This window comes from Populus trichocarpa, chromosome 10 (genome assembly GCF_000002775.5).
Source record: "Populus trichocarpa isolate Nisqually-1 chromosome 10, P.trichocarpa_v4.1, whole genome shotgun sequence".
NCBI classification, from domain to species: Eukaryota; Viridiplantae; Streptophyta; class Magnoliopsida; order Malpighiales; family Salicaceae; genus Populus; species Populus trichocarpa.
In genome coordinates this window covers 17,549,877-17,572,281 of record NC_037294.2, presented here as the reverse complement: position 1 = coordinate 17,572,281, position 22,405 = coordinate 17,549,877, and the positions used below count along the sequence as shown (strand labels likewise).

Below are 22,405 nucleotides of genomic sequence, written 5' to 3'. Positions count from 1 at the left end.
TATCCAATTAGAAAGCGGCATAATTGAGGATAATATCAACATGAACACAGAAGGATTTCTTTATCAGCAATAGAATGATGATTATATAGAGATTTATACAAATTAGTTCGAGTACAACTACGACTCGTACAACCTGGAACCTATAACTTCCTGCCTTCTGCGATACTGTAAGAGATATACAAAATTATGAGCCAAAAAATGGAGCAAAAAAGCAAAAGACAAAAAATCAGTATGAATGAGCCTGCACAATTTCCTTGCATGGTGCAGGGAATGACTTTCTAACTTTTTCACTATGAGGTTTATGCTTGTATCTTCAGACTTGAATCACATTCTCAAGTCTCCAAAGCAACATTCTTACTTTCTGTATTGCTCACACGCTCCTTGGAACAAAAGACTGCACCATCTCAATCATCAATATCTTGGACCCACGCTAAATCTGCAACCAAGACGACATCACACTAGAATTAGATCCATGTAAATTACAATAAAACAGATTTATATCCAGACTTATACGCGTGCGCGCTCACACACACACACAGAGGTGAGGCAGGTAGTTGTAGCAAGCTTCGATAACAAAACTCGTGCATGTGTGCATAAAGGCAAGATAAGACTAAGCATGTGAGAGAAGGTAGGGAGATAGAGAGACCTTGAAGTACAGATTCCACAGCCGCATTTGGGACAAGGAGCCCAACAATTCGCTTGTTATCTGTGGTAGTTTCTAAACGCACAACACGGAGTCGCTTTTGGCTTTGACGAGCCTGAAGAGAATATTACTTGAGGTTTCAATTTATCTCAATGGCAATTACATCAGATTGATAGTTCATTCCGTGAGCTGATTCTTTAATTAAACATTTCTTTGCTGCAAGTATTAATGGCAGTGACATGCTTTGAACAATTTATAAAAATACCCCTTTGTATTAACAGGCAATGCTAAAAGGAAACAAACTGAATGTTTGGTTTCTTCTTGTGGAATAGAATCAGGGACAAGGTAAGAAAATCCTGGAAATAAATGATTTGGTCGAAGTCCCATAAAAACAAATCAATTCTCATAAATTCTCCATTTTATTTTAAAAAGAAAATTTTAAGCACAGGGCAGTAATATAAAGAGCTTGACCATGCATGGAAATCACAGCACACTTCAGTGTCTTTGTTTATGGTTCCTTCCACTTGATATTCTAGAACTTGTGTCACCAATGCGATACATTGCTCAGTTGAGTCAGCATGCATATATTTCTAATACCTAAAAAAGATCCACTCCATAACCAACAGCTGCTTTTCATAGTTATCCAAAAAACAAAGGAAGAAGGAAGAAAACTGACCCAAGCTAGGAATCAATTAAGAAATTAACCTATCTTTCCACCTCATTCCTCGTGTGTATCTCTCCTCCAGACAAGTAGATCAGACTTAATAGAGCATTTTCCAAATTATTGATCAAACCTAGATCCATCGATAGAGCACCTAACTCGAACATAAGCAATTTTGGCACTACATAATAAACGACCCTCTTGCAAATTCAAAAGTGTTGCCCACAGAAAGAAACTCATGGAATAAAATAGCAACTGCATAACTAGTAGAATGCAGTAAAAAAATTTAGATTTCAGTGAAAGTGCCACAAAGTCAAAAATCTCGAAGAGGGAGGATCGATACATGTAAAACTGACACTCCTGGCTCAAGTGTGGTCTATAGCAGAAAGGACAAAATTGAAAAATGAGCAAGGTAGCATTTACTAAACATCATGTTCATGGGAATTAGAAATCATTAAGAAGCCCTGCATTACCTGCTTAGAAAGGGCTTTCTCGATAGTGCCCCAAACAGGAAGAATAAGACCACCCAAAACATTTACTTCCTGCTGTCTTCTGCCAACTGTACAAAAGTTTCCAAGCTTACAGTTGGGGCCATGCATGCACTGCAGGAAAAATTAACAGTAAGCTAAGGTAAGAACTGCAGGGTAACTGAAGAATTAGCAAAAAAATTATGCACCAAGTGTACATGGAGGAAATAGTCAGTTCAAGAAGAAAATTATTTAGATTCCAGATTGATCAATACGATTATGAATGCATTACAGCAAAAGTGGGATTCAAGAAGTCACACAGTATCAAGACATGCACATTTCACTTAGGCATGATTTTGTTGGACTACATGACAAGGGGACAGTGGGATACTATCAGCAAGGAGTATCAATAACATTAATCAATCAAAGCTAAAATATTCCACCAAATTCTCTCCAAGTCACTTCCCTTGTTTCAGAGTCCTAAACTTTCCACATGGTATTATCAATTAACTCCAGTATATAATTCCCCATTTAAGTAGGAACACATTACAAACTGGAAAGCTTGCAATGAAGATATTAAATTTGAATATTCACACAAGACTTGTCTCCGACTGCTGAAACGGAAGTTGGAAGGTCGAAGCTGGCATCCAATTCATTAACAATTTGAACACACAAGATGAAGAGAAATCCACATCAAAGAACAAAACTCATCTTTGCATGTCCTAAAATGGTTGTTCACAAAGAAAAGTCAACATAAAATGCAATTAATTTTCATCACCGGTCAATCTATCATGTTAGCATTGCAGTTATGCTATATTTGATATTGCAAAATACCAATGCTAACAGCATTTATCATCTGAACATATATTCAACACCTTTTTGTACCTGTTTAGATGAAACTTCATATTCATCTTCCCAGCCACTACGAGCTTTCTCTAACGACAGCAATTTTCTATATTTGTTTTTCAACTCTGCCAGAGGCATTTCCCTGGAGAAAGAAAGAAGGGGTTAGTGAACACAATAGATTCAATATAAGCTTTGACTAAGCCTGGTGATATTTGATACCTTACCGACTCCCCAACAGCAGGTCTGACAATCTTAAACATTCCAGAAGCAGAGCTGAAGCAATGAAATAAACAAAGACACTGAAAGGATGAATACAAGAACAATAAAATAGCGAAGCACCTAATATTAATAGCAGCAGAAGTTTCTAAAACACTTGTATCCTAGCATTGTGAAATGGAGATCAGAGAAGTTGATATTCATTTTGTGGCAAAATTACCACTATTGACTTGTATTAATGCCTCTAGTCAACAAAATAGCAGCAGAAGTTTCTAAAACACATGTATCCTAGCACTGTGAAATGGAGATCAGAGAAGTTGGTATTCATTTTGTGGCAAAATTACCACTATGGACTTGTATTAATGCCTCCAGTCAAACCCTTCATTTACATTTCTCACCTCTTTTCCTATCTTTTTTACAGTGAAGAAATCTGGTAGCTAAATTGGAAATACTTCATCGAAAATCAGTTCCTCTCCAAGCTACAGTGGTCAAACATCCAGAAACTCAGGCTAGAGTTGATTTCCTTAAACCTCAGTGGACTACTGGAGTTTTGATTCACTTGCCCTCTTTGGCTTCATACTTTCTTTAATCAAAGAGTAATATTTTCAAGGGAATCAACTGATTTGTGTCATAAAAATTTACGATTCACATAATAAAAACTTTACAATTCACAAATAAAAAACATAGAGGTGCAGTCAAATCTAGCAATACCTTTCAAATGCTAAAATAAAGTGACGTCTTCCTAACCACTCCCTCTTAGATTCATAGAATCCATCATTCAAAGAACTGAGCCCATCCTTTTGCTTCTCCTCGAGCATGGTACTTGCAGACTAGCATTAATGAACATTTACAAATTTTACAGTTATTTATCAAGATGCAATCCAGCATTCACCATTCAGAGTTAAAACATGCATGCATAAAGAAAACAGAAGAAAGAAGAAAAACACCTCCCATGTGATTCCACGGTCCAGAGTAAAAGTAAACAGAACAGTTGATGCCCCAGACATTTGATCAATGTGAACAGTCTGTAAGATAAAAGTCAACATCACTGGTTGAGTAAAGCCAGTAAAGGAACAACAAGAAAGTATACCTTGGGAGTTCCTTGTAATTCTATAATGTTCGCTTTCATATCAACAATCCCAGAATCAAGATTCCCTTCAATGCGTGCATTCTGAACAAGAAGATCTAGGATACTGACGAACAAATCAAACAGCCTGCAGTGAAAAGCGGTTTAGTGGATTAAATTTATTTATGAATGCAACAAGCAATCATTTCTCAATCAACAAAATAGAAACCTATTTTGAATATCAGGTGGCAGTCCTAAGATCCGATTGAGGAAACGCCCAACATCGTGCATGTCTGAATCAATTATACGTCCAGACAACTTTCCATAGTCTTTCCCATTACCTATATAAAATGTGGGAATTTAGAGTTATAATTGTTACAAAAAAAATGATGATTAAAGATGATAAAACGGTAAAAATGATGGCATAATAACGAAAATAAAATTAGTGAACTGTGAGTATATTCTGACAGTTCAATTCAAGAAAAAGTAGTGAAACGGGAATGCACAAGAAAAAAAATACCAAGAACAGAGTCTCTAACTATTCCAACAGACACAAGAGCAGCTTTTGCCTTCATTATAAAATCTTGAACTGTCTCTGGCTTTTCAGATGAACATCCAGGAGGCACAACTGGCAGAGTATCCTGAAAATTGAATTTTAGTTATTCCCAACAATACCTGGCACTCCATTTTTCCACTATAAATCTAGCATGAAGAGAAATACTAAAATATTATCAAGAAAAAGGTGATGAACACCTGCTCCATAATCCCTCTATACATCACCGTCAAAGCCTTTTTCCCATACGCACTATCATAATTGTAAGCACTCAATGAAGGCCCTGCCCTGAAAAGCATTTACACATAGTGAGACATACAATCAAGCAAAAGACATCAATGATAACTGCTATTGTTCCCCAGAGGATAAAATATCCAAGTTACCTGCGGTCGCCCTGTGTTAAAGCCCCAAGAGATTCCAATCTCTTGGCGACAATAGATGCAAAGCGGCGTTCTCCACCAAGATTAGTAAATAATAGCCTGCCAAAGGAGAGAGAGAGAGAAAGAGGTATGTTTTTGGCCCAACAATTTATGATGTCGACTTTACGCTTTGCAACTATTAAGCATCTATATGTTAACTCTACTACTTTCAAACAAAACTGAAGACAACAGTTTTATTATTCTGGTAACAAACATCAGCAATGACCAAAAAGGCATGATCAGATCAAATAACCATGGTTTCAGAAACTGTAGCTTAACCCTATCCAAAGAAATCATAATTTTTACCCATCCATTGTGTAAAATAACAATCTTTCTCAAGGCTTCACCCAAATTCTAACTTTGCCCCATCTTTGTTTTGGTAGCACGTTCAGCCTCAACCATTTGCCTCGCTAGCAACTTCTATCTTCTGCCATCTGATATGACCTCTAACTTGCTATACACACACACAATTCCATAATTTCCTTCAAGAACTTCGTTTAATATAATCATAATGCCATGGATAATTTTGCGTGCATTGTCAAGCACTATACTACATCAAGTCTCCCAGCTTCATGCTCACCATTTAGTCATGTATGTATGAAAAGGGAATCACCTCAAGTAGCTCAGAAGAAGGCTTCTCCAGTTGTTATTGAGACAAGTTAGCAGAGCTTATAAGCACTTACTACCTCACCTACCTAATTTGAAGTTCATGTCAACCCTCCTCCCTGCGCTTGGATTATTTTATCAACTGAAACTAACCTAAGCCCACACCCAAAGATCCCCAAGTCCCCAACTACTATTTTAACATTTATAAAATTATGAACAATATGCTTTTTTAAATCATTCACTCTTGAAGAGCCAAATGGCTAGCAGACATGACAACTATAAAAAAGTTGGGGGAGTAAGCTTAGGAATTTTACATTTAATATAAAACAAAACAAAGTAAAATATTAATTCAAAAGGTTGAATATTTAATATGACACTTGTATACTAATGCAATGAGAAAATCAAATAGATGAAAGAGAATTAAACATGCATGGCCCGGCCTACCTATACATGGGCGCAGAAGCTTGATTTGATCGGTGTGTTCTTCCAAACTGTTGAATTGCTCGGTCAGCACTCCAAGGAAGTTCTAGAGTTAAATGAACCCTTCTTTTCTGTTGGTAGAAATGTCATATAGCACTTAATGAGACAATTACTTACAAATTGTGCAAATTACAAAAGCAGAACAAGGCAGAAATAATTTTTTTTTCTGTGGATAGAAATGTTGGCACCTAATTGGAAGTGAGACAACTTTAAAAAATGTACAAATTATACAAAGCAGAACCATGCAGAAATGAGACGAAGATGCCAAAGAATCATGCAAAACAATCAACTTCAGAGATTTTCAAAGAGCAATACCAAGCAAACAAAAAAAATTCAGAGCATTGGGCACACCTGATTTTTTGCTCTTCTGTCTGCCTGTAAAGACACACCAGCTGATCCCGCTTCAGAAATGATAGCAACCAATTTCTTACCATCCATGAAAAGCTGCTTCTCATGCATGTTGACCATTTCCATGCTGACATCCTTTCTAAAGTAAAAAAAACAGAAGTAAAAACAGTCATGTGGAATGAAATCAAACAATAAGTGAAAGGGGAAACGCACAGCAACTTACGAGTTTCGTGGCTGATAAGTTACACCTTTTCCACTGGTGGCCCTTACAAGCATGCCTCTCCTCCCAGTCATTTCAGAAATTTTATCAGGGCCTCCAAGCTGCAAATATTAAATGCTCGGTCAACAAGGGTTTCTTTATTTCCAAAGGAAGAGAATATTATTAGATCAAAGTGAAAAGAAGATTACAACATGCAGATAAGACATATCATCCATGACAGAATACAAGAACCAGAAAAAAAAGAGCTTCCTAACAGATTTACATATCAACCAGGGTAATGGAAAAGCTTACTGAGTTATGTGAAGTTATTTGAAAATATCTGTGACCCTATAATTTTCCACAGGTAACTGGAAACATAACACTTATAAAAACACACTTCCTTTTATCTCCAGAAGGGAAAAAACAAAAATAACAGACAGGAGAAGAAAACCATGAACTTGAGACTACATAACTAAGGTAACATTTGATATTGAAGTTTGCAAGGACTATAACACAATTTCACTGCATTGTGACTCAGCAACGCAGCAAAAATCATTGCCCATTTAGTAATGCTATATAAATAAAAATACACTAGAAGAGTTTGTTGTCACTCTCCATGCTCCCAGAGCCCAGTGAAAGGGGAAATTTTGGTTATAAAAGCAAAACATTCTTACAAATTAAAACTTCTTACAGGATTTGATAACTTGTCAGGAAAACAAGCGTTAGCTTTAAAAAAAATATTACAAAATGTTGAATGTGGGTAACTGCTTGTCAGTAATGTATGCAGATCGAGGCTTACATACAGCACACCATAAATATACATACAAGTATGGGTGTGTGCGTGTATTAGAGAGAGAGGAGAGTCAGAATGTGGTCGCTACCTGATCAATAATATCATCCAAAGGATTGTTTGGAAGATCCAAGGATCGAATTATCTCCAAAATTTTTGATTTGCGTTCCAAAGCTGTTTCATACCTAATATCAAGTTCGTAAATTATATAATGATGCTTTTAACAATTGGTGATTTAGAAACACCATGACCATCAGCAGCCCACCATGACCATCAGCAGCCCAGATGAGAAAAGTAATCGTAGAAGGTAAAATTACTAAGAAACAGGAAAAACTAATTAGCTTCCATAAGATAGGCTACCTCTTTGTAAGTTCAACAAGATAGGCATGCTGTTGTTGAAGAAATTCTTCTGTTTTTTCCTTGCACGAATGACATGACCAGTCTTCAGATACTACATCTGTAACAGGTGGCACTAAACATGAAGGATGGACCAGTTGTCCACAACAAGAACATTGGAGCAATTTCTTCCTTCCCTGCGGTTAAAATTTTATAAATAATAGCACCTTACTGATATCAAAACCACAAAAAAAATCAGAAACTACCTCTTCTGAATTGCATATCTCGCAGATCTGAAACTCATCATCAGATCCATTGGATTCACCTCCAGAATCAGCTGCATTGGCAAAAAAGAAATTAGGAAGGGGGGAAAAGCAATTTCAGAGTTTGCATCATAGCATACAAGAGAAAATGCCTCCAGACTTGAGCAGTAAAGCCCCATATTGCTAAGAAATAAAAAAAAATGGCATCAATAAATTTGGCAGGTGAGTTTACTAATTAAGGAAAAGGTAATGCACTCAACAAGGACACAAGGACGTTCACATGAAAAGACAGAACACATGAGAATAAAACCATACAAGAGCATTAAAAGGTTCGGACACTAGATTTCTTCTCTCTCTCTTTTCTTCAACAATGAAGATCAGTCATGTACCAAGAATGCAAGCAAGAAGCATCATTTTGCAAACCCATGATATAACAAAAGAGAGAATCACGTTTGGTCCATGGTTACTGCAATAAATCAATTAATGTCAGACTTCAGAAAACTTACTTCCAAACCCTTCATCAAAGTCATCATCACTCTCAGGCTTCCATCTTGCAGCTTTTCTGACTCTCCCTTTCGATGAAACACCAGGTGTTGCAGAGTGCCTCTTCCGTTGAAGTTCCTTTACACCTTCCTCTCCTACATAAAACAAGAAAGCAAACTCCATAATCCATATAAGCCGTAATGCATAAGGTTCAATTAACACAAATCATAACCACATAATTACCTTGTTGCTCTGGTTTTTCAGGCAGAGGATAATTTTCTTCCACAAATTTCAGCAGCAACTCTCGAGGACCAGAAATAAAATCATCAAGTTCAGAACCCTGCTCAAGAAAGTATAAATGGCATTCAAATAAGAAACTAAATGATGCCAATTGGAAGAATCACATGAAAATGTGTGCACCACATCAATGAATAAATGACATGCGCACATATTTTGAAACAGCTTCCTCAGTTCGAGCCTCCCCGGTACTCTGTAGGCCAATAACAACACACTTTTCTTCTGTCAATGCTTGCTTAGCTATTCTTACAGCAGCAGGCACCTTAGCTGACATGCACATGTGTCTAAAGAAGCGCTGCCACAAAATGAATGAATGAATGAATGAAAAAATTAATTAGAATAACTTGTCAAACAATAAAATAAGCATTTTACAAAAAGAGGATCAATGAAAAACATTTAAACCACAAGGGAAGGCCAAACCTGATGGCTTGACCAATATACTCTCCACAATTGACTAGAGTTAGGTTTGTCATTGGTGAGAAAGGTGCTTGCTGAAAGCAACTCCACTCGTAACTCTGCCCAAAATTCTGCTGCTTTTTTGTACATGTCCTAAGCAATTCAGAATCCAATATGAGAAAACTCGAGGGATTATTTATCAAAAAAAGAAAAGAGAAAAATCAAGAGATTCAGGGAAACTACAGGTGCAATAAAAACAGGGAAAAGGCAATGCTTTATTGGGTGATGATAGTCCCCGCCTAGGAGATTCTGAATCAAGTTAGTAGGGATCAGTGGAAAAACTAAAGTTCCTATAAACTAAAGGAATGGATGAGTGACAGAAAGGAACATTCAAACACCACATTCAAGATGAGGTCCGAAACTTCGAACGAGGAGTTCTCATCCTTCCCCACAAGTGAGAAGTCAACAATGATACATAGGAAAGTAATTTGCTAAAAATTCCCACTTTTAGTGGACAGCTATTTCAAATCAATTGATATTAACAAACAGATATTTTCCACAACGCTACAGAAACCTCGCCCAAAAATTTGACAAGGCACTTAAAGGACAGAGGCCATGTTAATAAATCCTAATGGGAGTGTCATTCTACATTCTTAGCGCATTAAATTGGTGGGTTCAATGCATTCTTGGCCACATGGAGTATGGGGACAATCAGCTGGGAAAAAAGAACAAAGACCAGAACCAAGCAGGTAAATAAGTAAAATAGCAGGGCATTTTGCAGGGTTACAAATCTAAGGTTGTTCTGTCCAGAAATGAGATAGACTGACCTAAACATGGTTACCTAAATATAACCTCTCTTTACCTTCCACGCTACTTGGTTTGTTGAGAGCATAAAATTGGCCACAAAAAAAAATATGCCAAGATGATTTGCTGACGATGTCTAAGCTATCAGCATATTTAAGAATAAAAAACAAAATTGAATAAGTAACAAGCAATGTCGAACTGCCCTGCTATTTAAAACATCTTGCTGAGCAATGTGAAAGGAAAACATCCAGCAGAACTTGGTCTGGGGCATCAGACCAATTTCAAAATTCATGGCAAGCAAACAACATCAGCTTGCTCAAAACAATATATTTAGCATGGAAACACCATACACAGTGCTTTTATTTGGACATGTTACAGGGGTTAGAAACCAGCACAGCTCTGTGGTGCAAAGGGTAAAGAAGGAAAGGGGGAGATCAAAAAAGACCAACTATAGTTAAGTGGATACCAGGAAGTAAAGTATAAAAAAAGGTCAAAATCATAGTCATAGCTCATATAGATCCTTGGAAGGCAGTAACAACTTCGACCATCAATTCCTATGTCTCATACTGGAAAGCCAATTGATGCTTCTTACCATCATCTCAGGTTCTAAGGGCGCTTCAACAATTTCAAACTCCGCCCCTTTATAGCTAAGGGTACGACATACATACATTCCCCTGAAAATCAGAAGTTGATGACAAATTATATAATAAATTCCTAAAAATAAATCTAGTTTACAAAATCATTTCAACAATAACAACCTTGCTTTCATGTCCATGGCAACAAGTTCCAATGCTCCAACACCACCTTTTTCAAGAACACCTGCAAAACTATTATTTAGCTAACTTTGAATGGTGAACATCGTATTTAACTAGCGACATAGAAGCAGCAAAAACAAATCATAGAGAAAATGCCCATAGTGGAGATTTATGGAAGCTTAACACACAAACACACAGAAGAGTTCCAGAACAACAAGAAATGAGCATATAATATCAAGCGAATCAATCAGCAGCAGCCTGCAGATTCCAAAATTTATGGTTATATCATCTGGTAATTTCAATAATACGTTTCTTGATAACTAAATGCAAATATCTCGGTGTGTTCTAATTATTTGCTCTTCTTCTAAGTTCTTAATTATCATTATAATATGTAGTTTCTTGACACAGCCTAGCATCTAAGATATAAAAACTTTCTTTGATGGTCACCTCCAGAGTCCCAACACAAATATATCAAAACACAAATAACTCAAGATATGACAAATATTAGTTTCTCTTTACCATGTAATCTTATGGAAGAAGTTAGATCTTTCTTCATTCTTTTTCATTATATCCAGTGGTGTTCTAGAAATTGCACCTAATGTTATATACCTAGGGAATTATGATGATTGTTTCAGATATCCTACACTCTTTTCCTCAGGAGCTTTTTGTGGCTTAAGTTCAATATATTATTCGTGCATTTTGTTCAAGGTTAATTCAATACTAGACAAATTATAGCTCCTTTACTTGAGTCTCTATCTCCCTAGATTAATAATTATGATTGAGCAACTATAGGACAAAAGGAACGAGTACTGCTCCTTATGCACAAAGCATATCGCTTTGTTGCCAGAAACCCTCCCTACTGAAAGGCAATCCTCTAAACCTCACCTTGACATGTAGAGAAGCACACAAGCATTTCAATTATACAGCCTTTACAATTGACAGTTAAACAGATGAATTTATGTCTGCATGGGCACATTTATGAAAGCGAGAGAGAGGAGGGAGGGAGTTCAGCAACTAACTCATGCCTTCCAAATAGGATCTTGAAACACATGCATACAAACTTTTCAACAAAGTAAACAACAGCAGATTCAATTATCCAATAGAGAAGGAAAAAAATATTAATATGATTTATGAATAATGTTCCTATAACAGTTAGCATTACAAAACTAAACCTTTTGGTGGGAGATCAATTAGGCCTCTACCATTTATGTACTCAACTATACTATTCTACTGCTTCCAACTAAAACCAGTTTTGTTTTGTAACTGAAATTCTTCTAACTCAAACATCATCTTACCAAAGCTGAACAAAAGAAAAAATGTGGCACAGACAATATGCATACAGAAATGATAGAGGAACATAAGAGAGGGGAGCTAGGAATAAAATGCATGAACTTATCACACCTAGAAACTTCTGGAAAACATCAAAACATGTTCCATCTCCCCAAAGACCAAGCCTGACCATATAACCCATATTTCGGGGCTCAGATGCACCGGTCGCTGAGCAATAGATAACACGTGCTCCAGGAAGTCGGGCCTGTTATATTGGAACATGAATATTGAAAGTTAAGATCTCAGGGAAACCTTGTTTAATCATCCAAAGCCACTTTGCAATAACAAATAGCATAGCTAACCCATGATCATTACTCCAAAATATTTTTAAAAAACAGAAGCATCAACCAAACTTGTGAATGTTTGTGTGATATATGGTATAGCAAGTGTGACCATAGGCGTGTCCATGCACATCCACCAGCATGATTTCCTGAGCATGTCAGCTTTTTCGTGTGTGCACATGCACATGAGAATAGAAGCATAGAAGAAATAAATAGAAATGCATTGCATGCAATCCAACAAAAGAAATCATCAAAACTGAAAAAGACCCTTGGAGGCTTAACACAATTAGCAAGTGGTTTTGCTCCCCACATTATCCTCTAGCATTTGAATCCTAGGAGAGAGCATAAGAAAATAATTCTTATGAATTCACCAGTCTAAGTGTGGATGGCCGCCGTAAGCCCCAACTAAGGAGGGATCAGAAGAAGAAGCCTTTCTTCCATCCCCACATAATAGTTCCCATTATACCTTCATAAACAGAAACCAATAGTTCTTTTAAAAATAGGAGTGATACACACTTGGCAACTGCAAACTTATGCCATGAGTTCTTGGAATAACAATTTCCGTAACACACCATCTTCCATGGTCATGTCAGAACCATAAACGTTTCCTGTGTACATTTGTCCTTTTCACATATAGGAAAATTTAATAGCTTAAATCACTATAATAATTTAATGGAAGTGAAAACTGTAAGAAGAAACCTCTAAATTTTTTATAAAAAAATATCTTAAATACCACCAGAAAGGTATTCACATGATTAGATTACAGAGACGAATGATGATACCTACATTGTACAGACATAAATGAGAAAATCCCAAACACCTAGTAAAAAGGAAGTGCAGAACAGGCAAGGAAAAAATCTTCTCTGGAAATCAGTTTCAAGGACAAACCTGAATATCAAGAACTGCTTCACCTGTCCGTGTGGGTTGACTTCCAGCTTCAGGTATCAAATTTTTTGCTTTGTGGCACTACAATAAAGCCATTGATCCTTAGCAATGAAAATTATAAGGATGTATTGAAACACAGCACTCAATGAGTCAGTCAAATAACAAAAACTTTGCAAGGTCTGACTGTCAAAGCGACAAACATAAGACAAACTTCCAAAAGAAGTATACTACCTCATCAAATATTAGAAGACCATCAAATCCTGATCCACACCACTGCACAAGCTGCTGCAGACGAGAACGACCTTTTTCAGAAGATGCAATGAGGCTACTGTATGTCAAAAATACAACACCCTCTCGGACCCCAACAGACTTCGAGTCAAGCTTAGAATAGGGCAGCTTGTTCAAAGCATGTACTGCATGGAGAAATAAGAAGTATTATGTTGGTTTTTCCATTTATGGATTACAAGATAATAACAGCAGATTGTATTTAAAAATCTCAAATTTGCAGCCAAAAGCCAAGTATAAGCAAATGATATTTTGTCACAAAAGAGTTTATCAGCAGCTCTCAAGTTTGGGTTTCAGTTTTAAGTGATTATGTATCCTCTGCCACTTCTTTATCAAACTACTTCTACACATCCTAACACCCCAACTAGCTCAACCATGCCAACAGATTACCAAAATCACTAGAATTAAACTTCTTACTTCCAACAAAGGTAGTTAACATAAAAAAAAAAAGCAACCTTTTAGCATTTAAAACAGCCATGTTGAAATAATATGATTCTACCCAGCTTTAGTATACTTTATTGATATAATTCTCTCCGATGGTCTTTGGAGGGGTCTGAAATTTTTAAAAAAAATTTCATGCCATCTCTCCCAAAATGAACACAGTAGTTTTTTTTTATATCATATCTGGAAAGCTAACTTCCCAACAAAGTTAATGCTTTCATCTGGACTGTTTCTCAAGGTGATAATAATGAATTGTTACAGATTAGAGGACCTCACAAGACCTTATCTCCTGATATTGGCATAATGGGTCACCAAGTCTCACAGTCATTTGTTTTTACATTGTCCAGTGGTTTGGGAAATGTGAAAAATATCGATGGCTTGTGGTGGTGAGCCTTGGGTATCCCAGTAGGGTGGAAGATTTTCTGCAGGTTTCCTTTATGGGTTTTGGGCGGAGGTATGTTATGGAATTTGTACAATGAATGCAGTCTTTCAGAGGATTTGGCTGGAGAGAAATGCAAGAATTTTCAGGAATCAACTTATCAACTTACTTCCACTAATTTGTTATGGGATAGAATAGTTTTCTTTGCATCCTTATGGTGTGTCATGCTTCTAGCACGTTTAGGGGAAGTATCATTAATTGACACTGAACTGAGATTTGGCTGCTTTAGTTTTGTAATCTTTTGCTTTGTTTGTTTGCTGCACCCTTAATTTGGACATTGTCTTATCCTCCATTTTGTGATTGTACTTCTACTCTTTTCAACATTTACACAGTTTCTTTTACATTAAAAAAAAAATTCACTAAAAACAGAACTTCGATATTCCATTTTTTGAACCTTGTTAAAGAAGAAAGTTAAAATCATTGCCCGAGTATATTCACACTAAGATAGTTTATAATTTGCAGCGGTAATCTATCTATTGCAACTCTCTGGGAAACAATTGAGCAACAAAAAAGTACTTGGTTCATATTTATAATTTTTCTGTCTCCTGTATATAATTTAGCTTTTCCAAGTATTTCAAACCAGATTTTCCAAGAATCAAATGATCTCATTGCAATTTAAAATGGCATAAACATCCAAAGCAATCACCAGTAACACTTGAAACAGAACCATAGTCCACACATTACAACAAAATTAGGGAGAACTTTCATTATCAAAACTTAAAGAGAATGCAATTAATCAAAAATCTTACTGTTACAAGGATTCACTACTAAGAGAAACTTCTCTATCTACTTTACTATGCTTTTACAGATAGAATAAAACATTTGCATACATGTAAACGCTGTACAATGAGATGATCACTACTCAGAAATATCCAAACAAGGCAAGGCCAAAAGTGCTCAGTAGCACAAATAAAAGCTAATGTGGAAAATAACAACAACAAAAATAATAGCAACGATAAAAGAAAAACTAAACCCAAATATATTTCCAAATATATTTACTGTATACTCACATCTGATGTTTACGCGTTTGCTCCTCTAGTCCATATAAAAATATTGCAGAAGATTTAATTAACAAAACATTTATTCTACCACCAAAGCAAGAAAAATATCCTCTCAGGTCCCTAAACTCTCGTTTTCCAAATTTCTATAACTCCACACATTAAAGCAAACCTTTCCACACCCAATCTTGAACAAATAATTCTGATTTCAAATGGTATGCTACTTCAATCATTAATCCCATATGTTGAATAGCTAAAACAGAATATTATTATTGCATAAAATCATCACATAAGCTAGCAAAGACTTGAGAATTTACCTTCAACATGTGCTGCCCCAACATCATCCAGGTCTCTTCTTGCATCGAACTTCAAGTCTGAACCAACAGAAATCCACCTGTGTAAGAACATTAGAGAAGATGAAAAACATTATGGAACATGGGTTGAAATATAGCATCCTTCCTAGCTGTAAATGCAAATTAATAACTTAACAGTCCAGTAATAGCCACAAAAAATGAACAGAGGACGAGGATAGATTGAAGGTCTGCATGCAAATCAGTGAGTGTAACCCAAAACTTACAATGCTTTCCTCCTTGCATGGTGCCAGTTTTCCCATATCAAGCCCGCAATTGTCCTACCTTTACCCACACCAGCTCCGTCTCCAACAAAGAATCCAGCCCTGGCACCATTTGGAAGGTGTTGAAGGTGTCTCTGTCATCAAATCAACAATAACTTATCAGTAGTGGCACACATAATCACCTACCATAAGTTCTATTGTAGAAAACAACCTGACATGCATAGACTAATGTCTCAATCTGCAAGCATGACAAAGCCTTTGAACTTTCTAAATCATCCTTGATTTTTAGATCATAAGTGGGCTCAGGTGGCTGCACTGCAGACAAGGAAGAAGTCTCCACAATAGGATCAGGATGAGGTGGTCCAATAGATAGTTTCGGAGGTCTCTGCATAAAGGAACGCATAAACATCAACTAAATTCTACTGCTCAATAACCAAAAACTATACACGAGCCAAAAGTTCAGAAATGCAGAGAATATCATTGCAGAACTTCTAATGTGAAGCTTTTAGAAATAATACTCACATAATCTGTAAAAGTTTCTCCCACGGTGCCACCTTCATCTTCTTCTCTCTCCACTTCAATGGCTACCTGACAAGTTTTAGTGTCAAAAAGGATGAAACAAAGCGGAATATGAACAAGAAAGTTAACATATTTTCAAATCACCAGCTTTCACAAGACATCCCACAACAGGGCACTCGAATATGCATCTGAGATCTTTTGAATTTTGTTTGGCAGGGTGATGGTGAGAAAAACTTTTTTTATTATTTTTAGATAAGAGAAGGGGCGTCCAAGATCTTTTGAGTTTTGTTTGGCAGGATGGTGGTGGAGAAAAACATTTTTAGTTTTAGATAAGAGAAGGGGTGCCAATTTATAAACCCTGAGCTTTGATTTGGTGGGAATGATGACAAAGCTGGTTGAATATGGATGTCAATTTGCACTTACCAACCTATTTCAGTCCTGGTAGTGATACTTGTTGTTAGAAACGGAGTATTTCTACAATTTTCCAAATTTGTCAGTAGAGACAAGTTTTCCAAATTTGTCAGTAGAGACAAGCTTGTTTCTATATTTGCTAGAAATTGTTAATAGCAAGATCTAGGTTCCTATTTTATATATCGGTGCCCAATGTTCCTCAAGCAAATGGATTTCGTTCAAGTTGTTTTCTAATGATATAAGAATGTCTGAGTCTTCCTATTTAGGAGTCCAAGTCCAACTAGGTTACAAATATTTCAAGTAAATAAACACGTTTGTACTCCTTGAATTCAATTGGAAAGTTCTGTGAATAACTTCACTACCTTTTCTCCACACTCACAAAGTGTCACGCTTCCTTCCTGGGAATGATCTTAACTGAGGGTATTCTTCTTTCCTTTCCTGAATTAACCCAGAAATCAACTTTTCAATCGCTCTTTCAGGATCTCTAACATAAGTCATCAGAGAACCTTGTAAGAGCAATAAGGTCTTATACTCCCTTCTAACGGGTTTTAGAAAACTAAATGAAAAAACACAACCCACTTCTCTTAATTCCCAGTCTCATTGTGTACCAAAAACCTCGCAAGGAAGGTCGCGAAACGAAGAACTCCTGATGTTGAAATTTAGAAGTAGAAGACCTAAATAAGCCACCACGTCACCCAACTGTGAAACGGCAGTGTCCTCCACCATCTAGTACATTGCCAGCTACAATGCAGCTACTAAAAGCTTAACCTTTTCTTTCTGTTAGCACTTAGCACGCATACATTTCTAGTAATTATGAGTGTTGCCCTTATTCACTACAGCTACTACTGCTTAGAAGCAGCACTCAGCAGAAAGCCCTAATTTTTTAAAATTCAAATAAATTTTACTCCATTTAAATAAATACACGAAAAAAAAATCAGAGAACAATTGATGCAAAACCTCGTTGACTTCTTCGGGGGGAGGAGGAAGAACTGGTCGCGGTAGAGGAGGAAGAGGAAGCACCGCTCGCGAAGGAGGAGGAATAGCAGGAGGAGGAGGAAAGAGCTGTTTAATCTTCGACAAATCAACAGCGAGATCGATAAAACACTGAGGGCACTGAAACCGAGCCAGACCATGAGGAACATTCAAAATAGCCTTGCAATTAGCACAAGGCAGTTGCATCTTGGTCGGATCGACACCGTGAGCAGGCGTTTGCAGTTGCGAAGGCGACGTAATTTTATGGAGCATATTGTTATTGTTTTGAGGCGGCGGAGCCACCGCCTTTTTCATGAGCTCAGGCGGCAGCATTTGCGGCATCTTACATGAAGGACAGACGAATTCCGTGATTCCGGGTCCGACGGTTAAGATCATTCGGCATCCAGCGCAGCGGACCTGGACGCTGCCGCCTGCAGAGTGAGGTTGTGGTGATGGTTGTGAGGCCAGCGGCGGTGGTGCCGATGGCTGAGTCATAATATAATAATTTATTTTCTGATTGGGGGGAGGTAAGTGGTGGTGTGGAGAAGTAGAACTGGTGGGGATTGGGGCGCGAAGGGGTTTCTGTTGGGAGTTAGAAGGTTTTTTTATCTCAGTTTTTTTTTTTTTTGTTTGATCAGGTCTCAGTTTTTTTTATTATTCCAGGAAATGATATTTCGCTGTGGGTGGGTAGTGGACTGATAACCGAACGCGCGTTGCGCGTGATCGGGAGAAGCACTTTTTTCTTATCGGAATAAACTCTGGGAGGTTGCTTTGCTTGTCGGGTAAGATAGTATTCGGAGCCGGGGTTTCTGAATATTACAAATATCTGTATATATTTTGAGTTTATCTTGTTAATTTTAATGAGTTAGACTTAATTATAATTAAAATTTTAAGTTTAACAAATAAATTTAAAACTTATTGTAAATTTTAATAAATAATTCAGATTTAATACATAACAAATCATTAAAATAAAATAATCAGTTGTAAAAAAAATAATAGAACACAAAATAATAAATTAAGTTTATTATTATGGAATTTATAAATCAAGTTAAGTTAACCATGTCTTAAAAAAAACTATCCATATTTATTTCTTGTATTTTTTATGTAATATTATTTATAATATTTATATTATCTAAATTCAAGTTAAATAATACAAACATTATAAATAAACCGGTTTTTTTTAACACCCTATGCTAGCGAGCTATACCTTGTTATTCCGGGCCCTTCCACAAAATTTACAAAAAGTGACGTGGACGAAGCATCAATCGTCTCCTCCCTATCATGCTCAGCAAACCGTAGAAGTCGTGGGATCCACCTCCACTGCTCAAAGCCTCTTGGAAAACATATCTCAGCCCTCAGGAATCCTCACATCACCCTGATGCTGTGTTAGTTTCCGAGGATATCCGCGAGTTTTCAGGAAATTTAATTTTTTAAAAAAATATATTATTATTTTTCTAATTATTTTAAAGTCACGATAAAAAAAAATTTAAATATTTTTTAAAAATATTTTTTAAATAATTATCATGTGTCAAACATCCTAAATATATTGAAAGCTTGCGATGATCTATTTTTATACGTATTTGGATTGTTATTCAATGCCTATTTGTTTATAGATTTAAAATTATTTTAAAAAATAATATTTTTTAAAAAAAATTAATTTTTCAATGTTTTTAAATCATGATGTTAAAAATGATTTTTAAAAAATATATATTATTTCAATATATTTTTTAAAAATAATCATTATTATAATATCAAACTAACTCTAATTTAATAAAACATGTAAATTTTGCACTCTATTCTTAGTTTTTTTCCATTTTATTTTTAATTTTATCTAGATTTTTCCAAGTTTGCTCACTAATTTATCAAATTCTAGTTGAGCATGTGTTTATTTTTATAAAATATGATTTACATGGGAAGATTTGTTTTTAACAACATTTATGGAATTGTTGTATTGCAGTGATTTAATTGCCGGTTTAGGAGTATGGTTATAGTTGTTTTTTTAAATATTTTTTATTTAGAAATATATTAAAATAATATTTTTTATTTTAAAAAATTATTTTTTATATCAATGTATCAAAATAATCTAAAAATATTAAAAAAAATATTAATTTAAAAAATTAAAAATAAAAATATATTTTTAAAATATAAAAACAAAGTGAAATAATATTCACGAAGTCGCTCGCAATGTTAGTCCACGTCAGAGTATTACTTACGCATCAATGTTTTAACTACAAACATATACGAGTTTATAAAGAGTTTGTATGGATCAACTAAAAAATTATATACAGACTTTATTTATATTGCCTGGTTTCATAAAGTTCTCGATCCACCTTATAGAATATAGATTGGAATCTATCGTCGTCATCCTTGCAGTTTTCAAAAAGTTTTCAAAGTCCTGCCAATTGTTCAACAACTACAAGGAAAAAAAATTATTTAAAAAATTATTATCTTGAATTTTATTTTGATTCAGATCATATTTTTAATCTCTGTATGATTTAAATTTTATTTTATATTGAAAAACTTGTTAGCGTGGCTTAAATATTTTCCTCACATTTAAAAAAAAATATGGTCTATAGCATAGCGTATAACAATGATGTAGTTTATACTGGTTTGCGTTCAAGATGGTCGCATACAGGGACATTCGATGTTTTTTATATCTAGAAACTAGTTACATAACCCGTGCGATGTTGTGGGTTATTTTTTTTACATAAAAAATATTAAAAAAAACTAAAATTTAAAAGTCTTGGGTTTTTCTGCAAAATTATACCCAAGAGTCTTGAGTTTGACTGCAACGTCTGACCTAAGAGTAATATTTATAATATTAATAATAACATTAAACTTACATGACCCAAGTTTAAGTGAGTCTGGCTGCAACACCGGACCCAAGAATATTGGATATGGGTATGGCTATAAAGTTGTGTCATAAAAGTATGATAATTAAATAGATTAATTAAAAAGAAAAAAACAAATAAAAAAAACCAACATGAAGAAAAAGAAAAAAAAAATCTGAATTAATTGGATTAACTCTTCAAACCAGGTTAACCCGTAAAACATGGGATTCGCGTCATGAAAGTTTGATAACTAAATAGAAAAAAAAATTGACGGGTTTACCTAGAATTAACTGGGTTAACCCATCAAACCAAGTTAACCCTTCAAGCCCAGGATATGTGTCATGAAAGTCTGATAATTAAATATAAAGAAATTTAATATTAACAAACTAAACTAGAAAAAAATTAACTAAAAAGAAAAAAAAATATGGGTTAACTCATCAAATCAGGCTAACCCATCAAATCCGGGATCCGTATCATAAAAATTTGATAACTAAATAAAAAAAATTAATATTAACAAACTAAATCAAACAAAAAAAAATTCATTAAAAAAACCAGAAAAAAAAAACGACAGTTCTATAATATAATATAATATAATATAATAATAATAATAATAATAATAATATATTAATAAGTGAAAGGCGTGGGGAAGCTACAATGCTTTCTCCACGCCTTTTAGAGTATTACGAGATGACATGTCCGCACGCTGCCGCGGGCTTATAAAACAAATACACTTGATAGCGTTATAATTGTGAACCAGTGCTAGATAAGTAATAGAAATTAAATGTATGATGGAGCAAATATTTCATGACGAAAAAAAAAGTTGTGTTGGTGATAAAAAACTTAGAGACTAAACAAAATGATTTGTAGCAATTTACAGTGTTTTGTGAGAAAAGATACAGTGTTTTCGCCTCATGATTTAGCTTTTCAGTTAATAAAAAAAAATTACAAAGCTAAATTCTCTACCAACTTAATATTAAAAAAAAAACCAACAAAGATAATTATGGAAGGAAAAAAACCCATGAGAAAAAACGTTGTAGCAATTGACAATGTTTTGTGAGGAAAACTATAGCGCTTTTCCCAATAAAATAAAATAAAAAACTATTTAGAGAAATATTGTAGCAATCCACGGTATTTTGTGAGAAAAACTACAATGCTTTCCTCATATGATTTAGCTTTATTGTAATTTTAATTCTTAACCAATTTAATATTAAAAAAAATCGACAAAGATAATTTTGAAAAAAATCATAAAAAAATCACATGGGAAAACACTGCAACAATTCACAGTGTTTTAAGAAAAAAAAATTACAAAGTTAAATTCTTAATCAGCTCAATATTTAAAAAAAAATTGACAGAGACAATTTTAGAAAAAAAAAACAAAACAAAAAGCAAAAAAGGGGGGGAAATCATGTTGAAAACACTGTAGCAATTCACAGTATTTTGTGATGAAAGCTACAGTGCTTCCCCACGTGATTTAGCCTTATTTGTAATGACTTGTAATTGTAATTTACAAACAACTCAATATTAAAAAAATAAAAATAAAAAAGATAATTTGAAAAAAATTATAACAAAAAAAAACTATGCGGAGAGACATTGTAGCAATCCACAATATTTTATGAGCAAAGCTACAATGCTTTCCCCACATGATTAACCTTTATTACAAAGTTAAATTCTAACCAACTCAATATTAAAAAAAAAAATCGACGAAGATAATTTTGGAAAAAAATATCACAAAAAAAGAAAACACAAAAGAAACTGGAAAAAAACCATGTGAGGAAAAACTGTATCAATCCATAGTGTTTTGTGAGGAAAAAC

General features: G+C 35.0%; 1 protein-coding gene across 6 annotated transcripts; it reads right to left on the bottom strand.

Moving 5' to 3' along the window:
• Nucleotides 1–55: 55 nt before the first annotated feature.
• Nucleotides 56–22,223, bottom strand: LOC7464569 (protein FORGETTER 1). Of its 6 annotated transcripts, none has more exons than XM_024610995.2 (32): nt 17,748–18,399; nt 16,383–16,448; nt 16,072–16,245; nt 15,864–15,994; nt 15,604–15,680; nt 13,355–13,536; nt 13,127–13,204; nt 12,030–12,162; nt 10,632–10,692; nt 10,466–10,547; nt 9,094–9,222; nt 8,825–8,968; nt 8,620–8,716; nt 8,400–8,531; nt 7,897–7,967; nt 7,655–7,827; nt 7,386–7,479; nt 6,529–6,626; nt 6,309–6,444; nt 5,922–6,028; nt 4,836–4,931; nt 4,653–4,740; nt 4,420–4,540; nt 4,129–4,240; nt 3,924–4,047; nt 3,781–3,858; nt 3,545–3,663; nt 2,837–2,890; nt 2,657–2,759; nt 1,778–1,906; nt 647–758; nt 56–436 (listed from the first exon to the last, which is right to left on the bottom strand). In XM_024610995.2, exons 1-32 carry the CDS (start codon nt 18,255–18,257, stop codon nt 405–407), a joined length of 3,843 nt encoding a protein of 1,280 aa, XP_024466763.1. In that variant the 5' UTR covers nt 18,258–18,399; the 3' UTR covers nt 56–404. The 6 variants fall into 6 exon arrangements, 4 of the variants coding, with proteins under 4 accessions (XP_024466763.1, XP_024466764.1, XP_052312346.1 ...); XM_024610996.2 differs by having other exon boundaries at nt 16,383–16,444; nt 17,748–17,829; XR_002984430.2 differs by lacking the exons at nt 56–436; nt 647–758 and having other exon boundaries at nt 2,842–2,890; nt 17,748–18,401.
• Between the last annotated feature and the right edge of the window lie 182 nt (nt 22,224–22,405).

What these genes read in the sequence shown, in the direction of transcription:
- LOC7464569 (XM_024610995.2), bottom strand. Translation starts at nt 18,257, where the DNA reads ATGACTCAGCCATCGGCACCACCGCCGCTGGCCTCACAACCATCACCA. An exon ending in ATAGAGGGATTATGGAGCAG is followed by an intron (nt 4,541 to 4,652) that starts GTGTTCATCACC and finishes TTCAATTTTCAG; the next exon opens with GATACTCTGCCAGTTGTGCC. An exon ending in AGAAAGCCCTTTCTAAGCAG is followed by an intron (nt 759 to 1,777) that starts GTAATGCAGGGC and finishes TATTCTCTTCAG; the next exon opens with GCTCGTCAAAGCCAAAAGCG.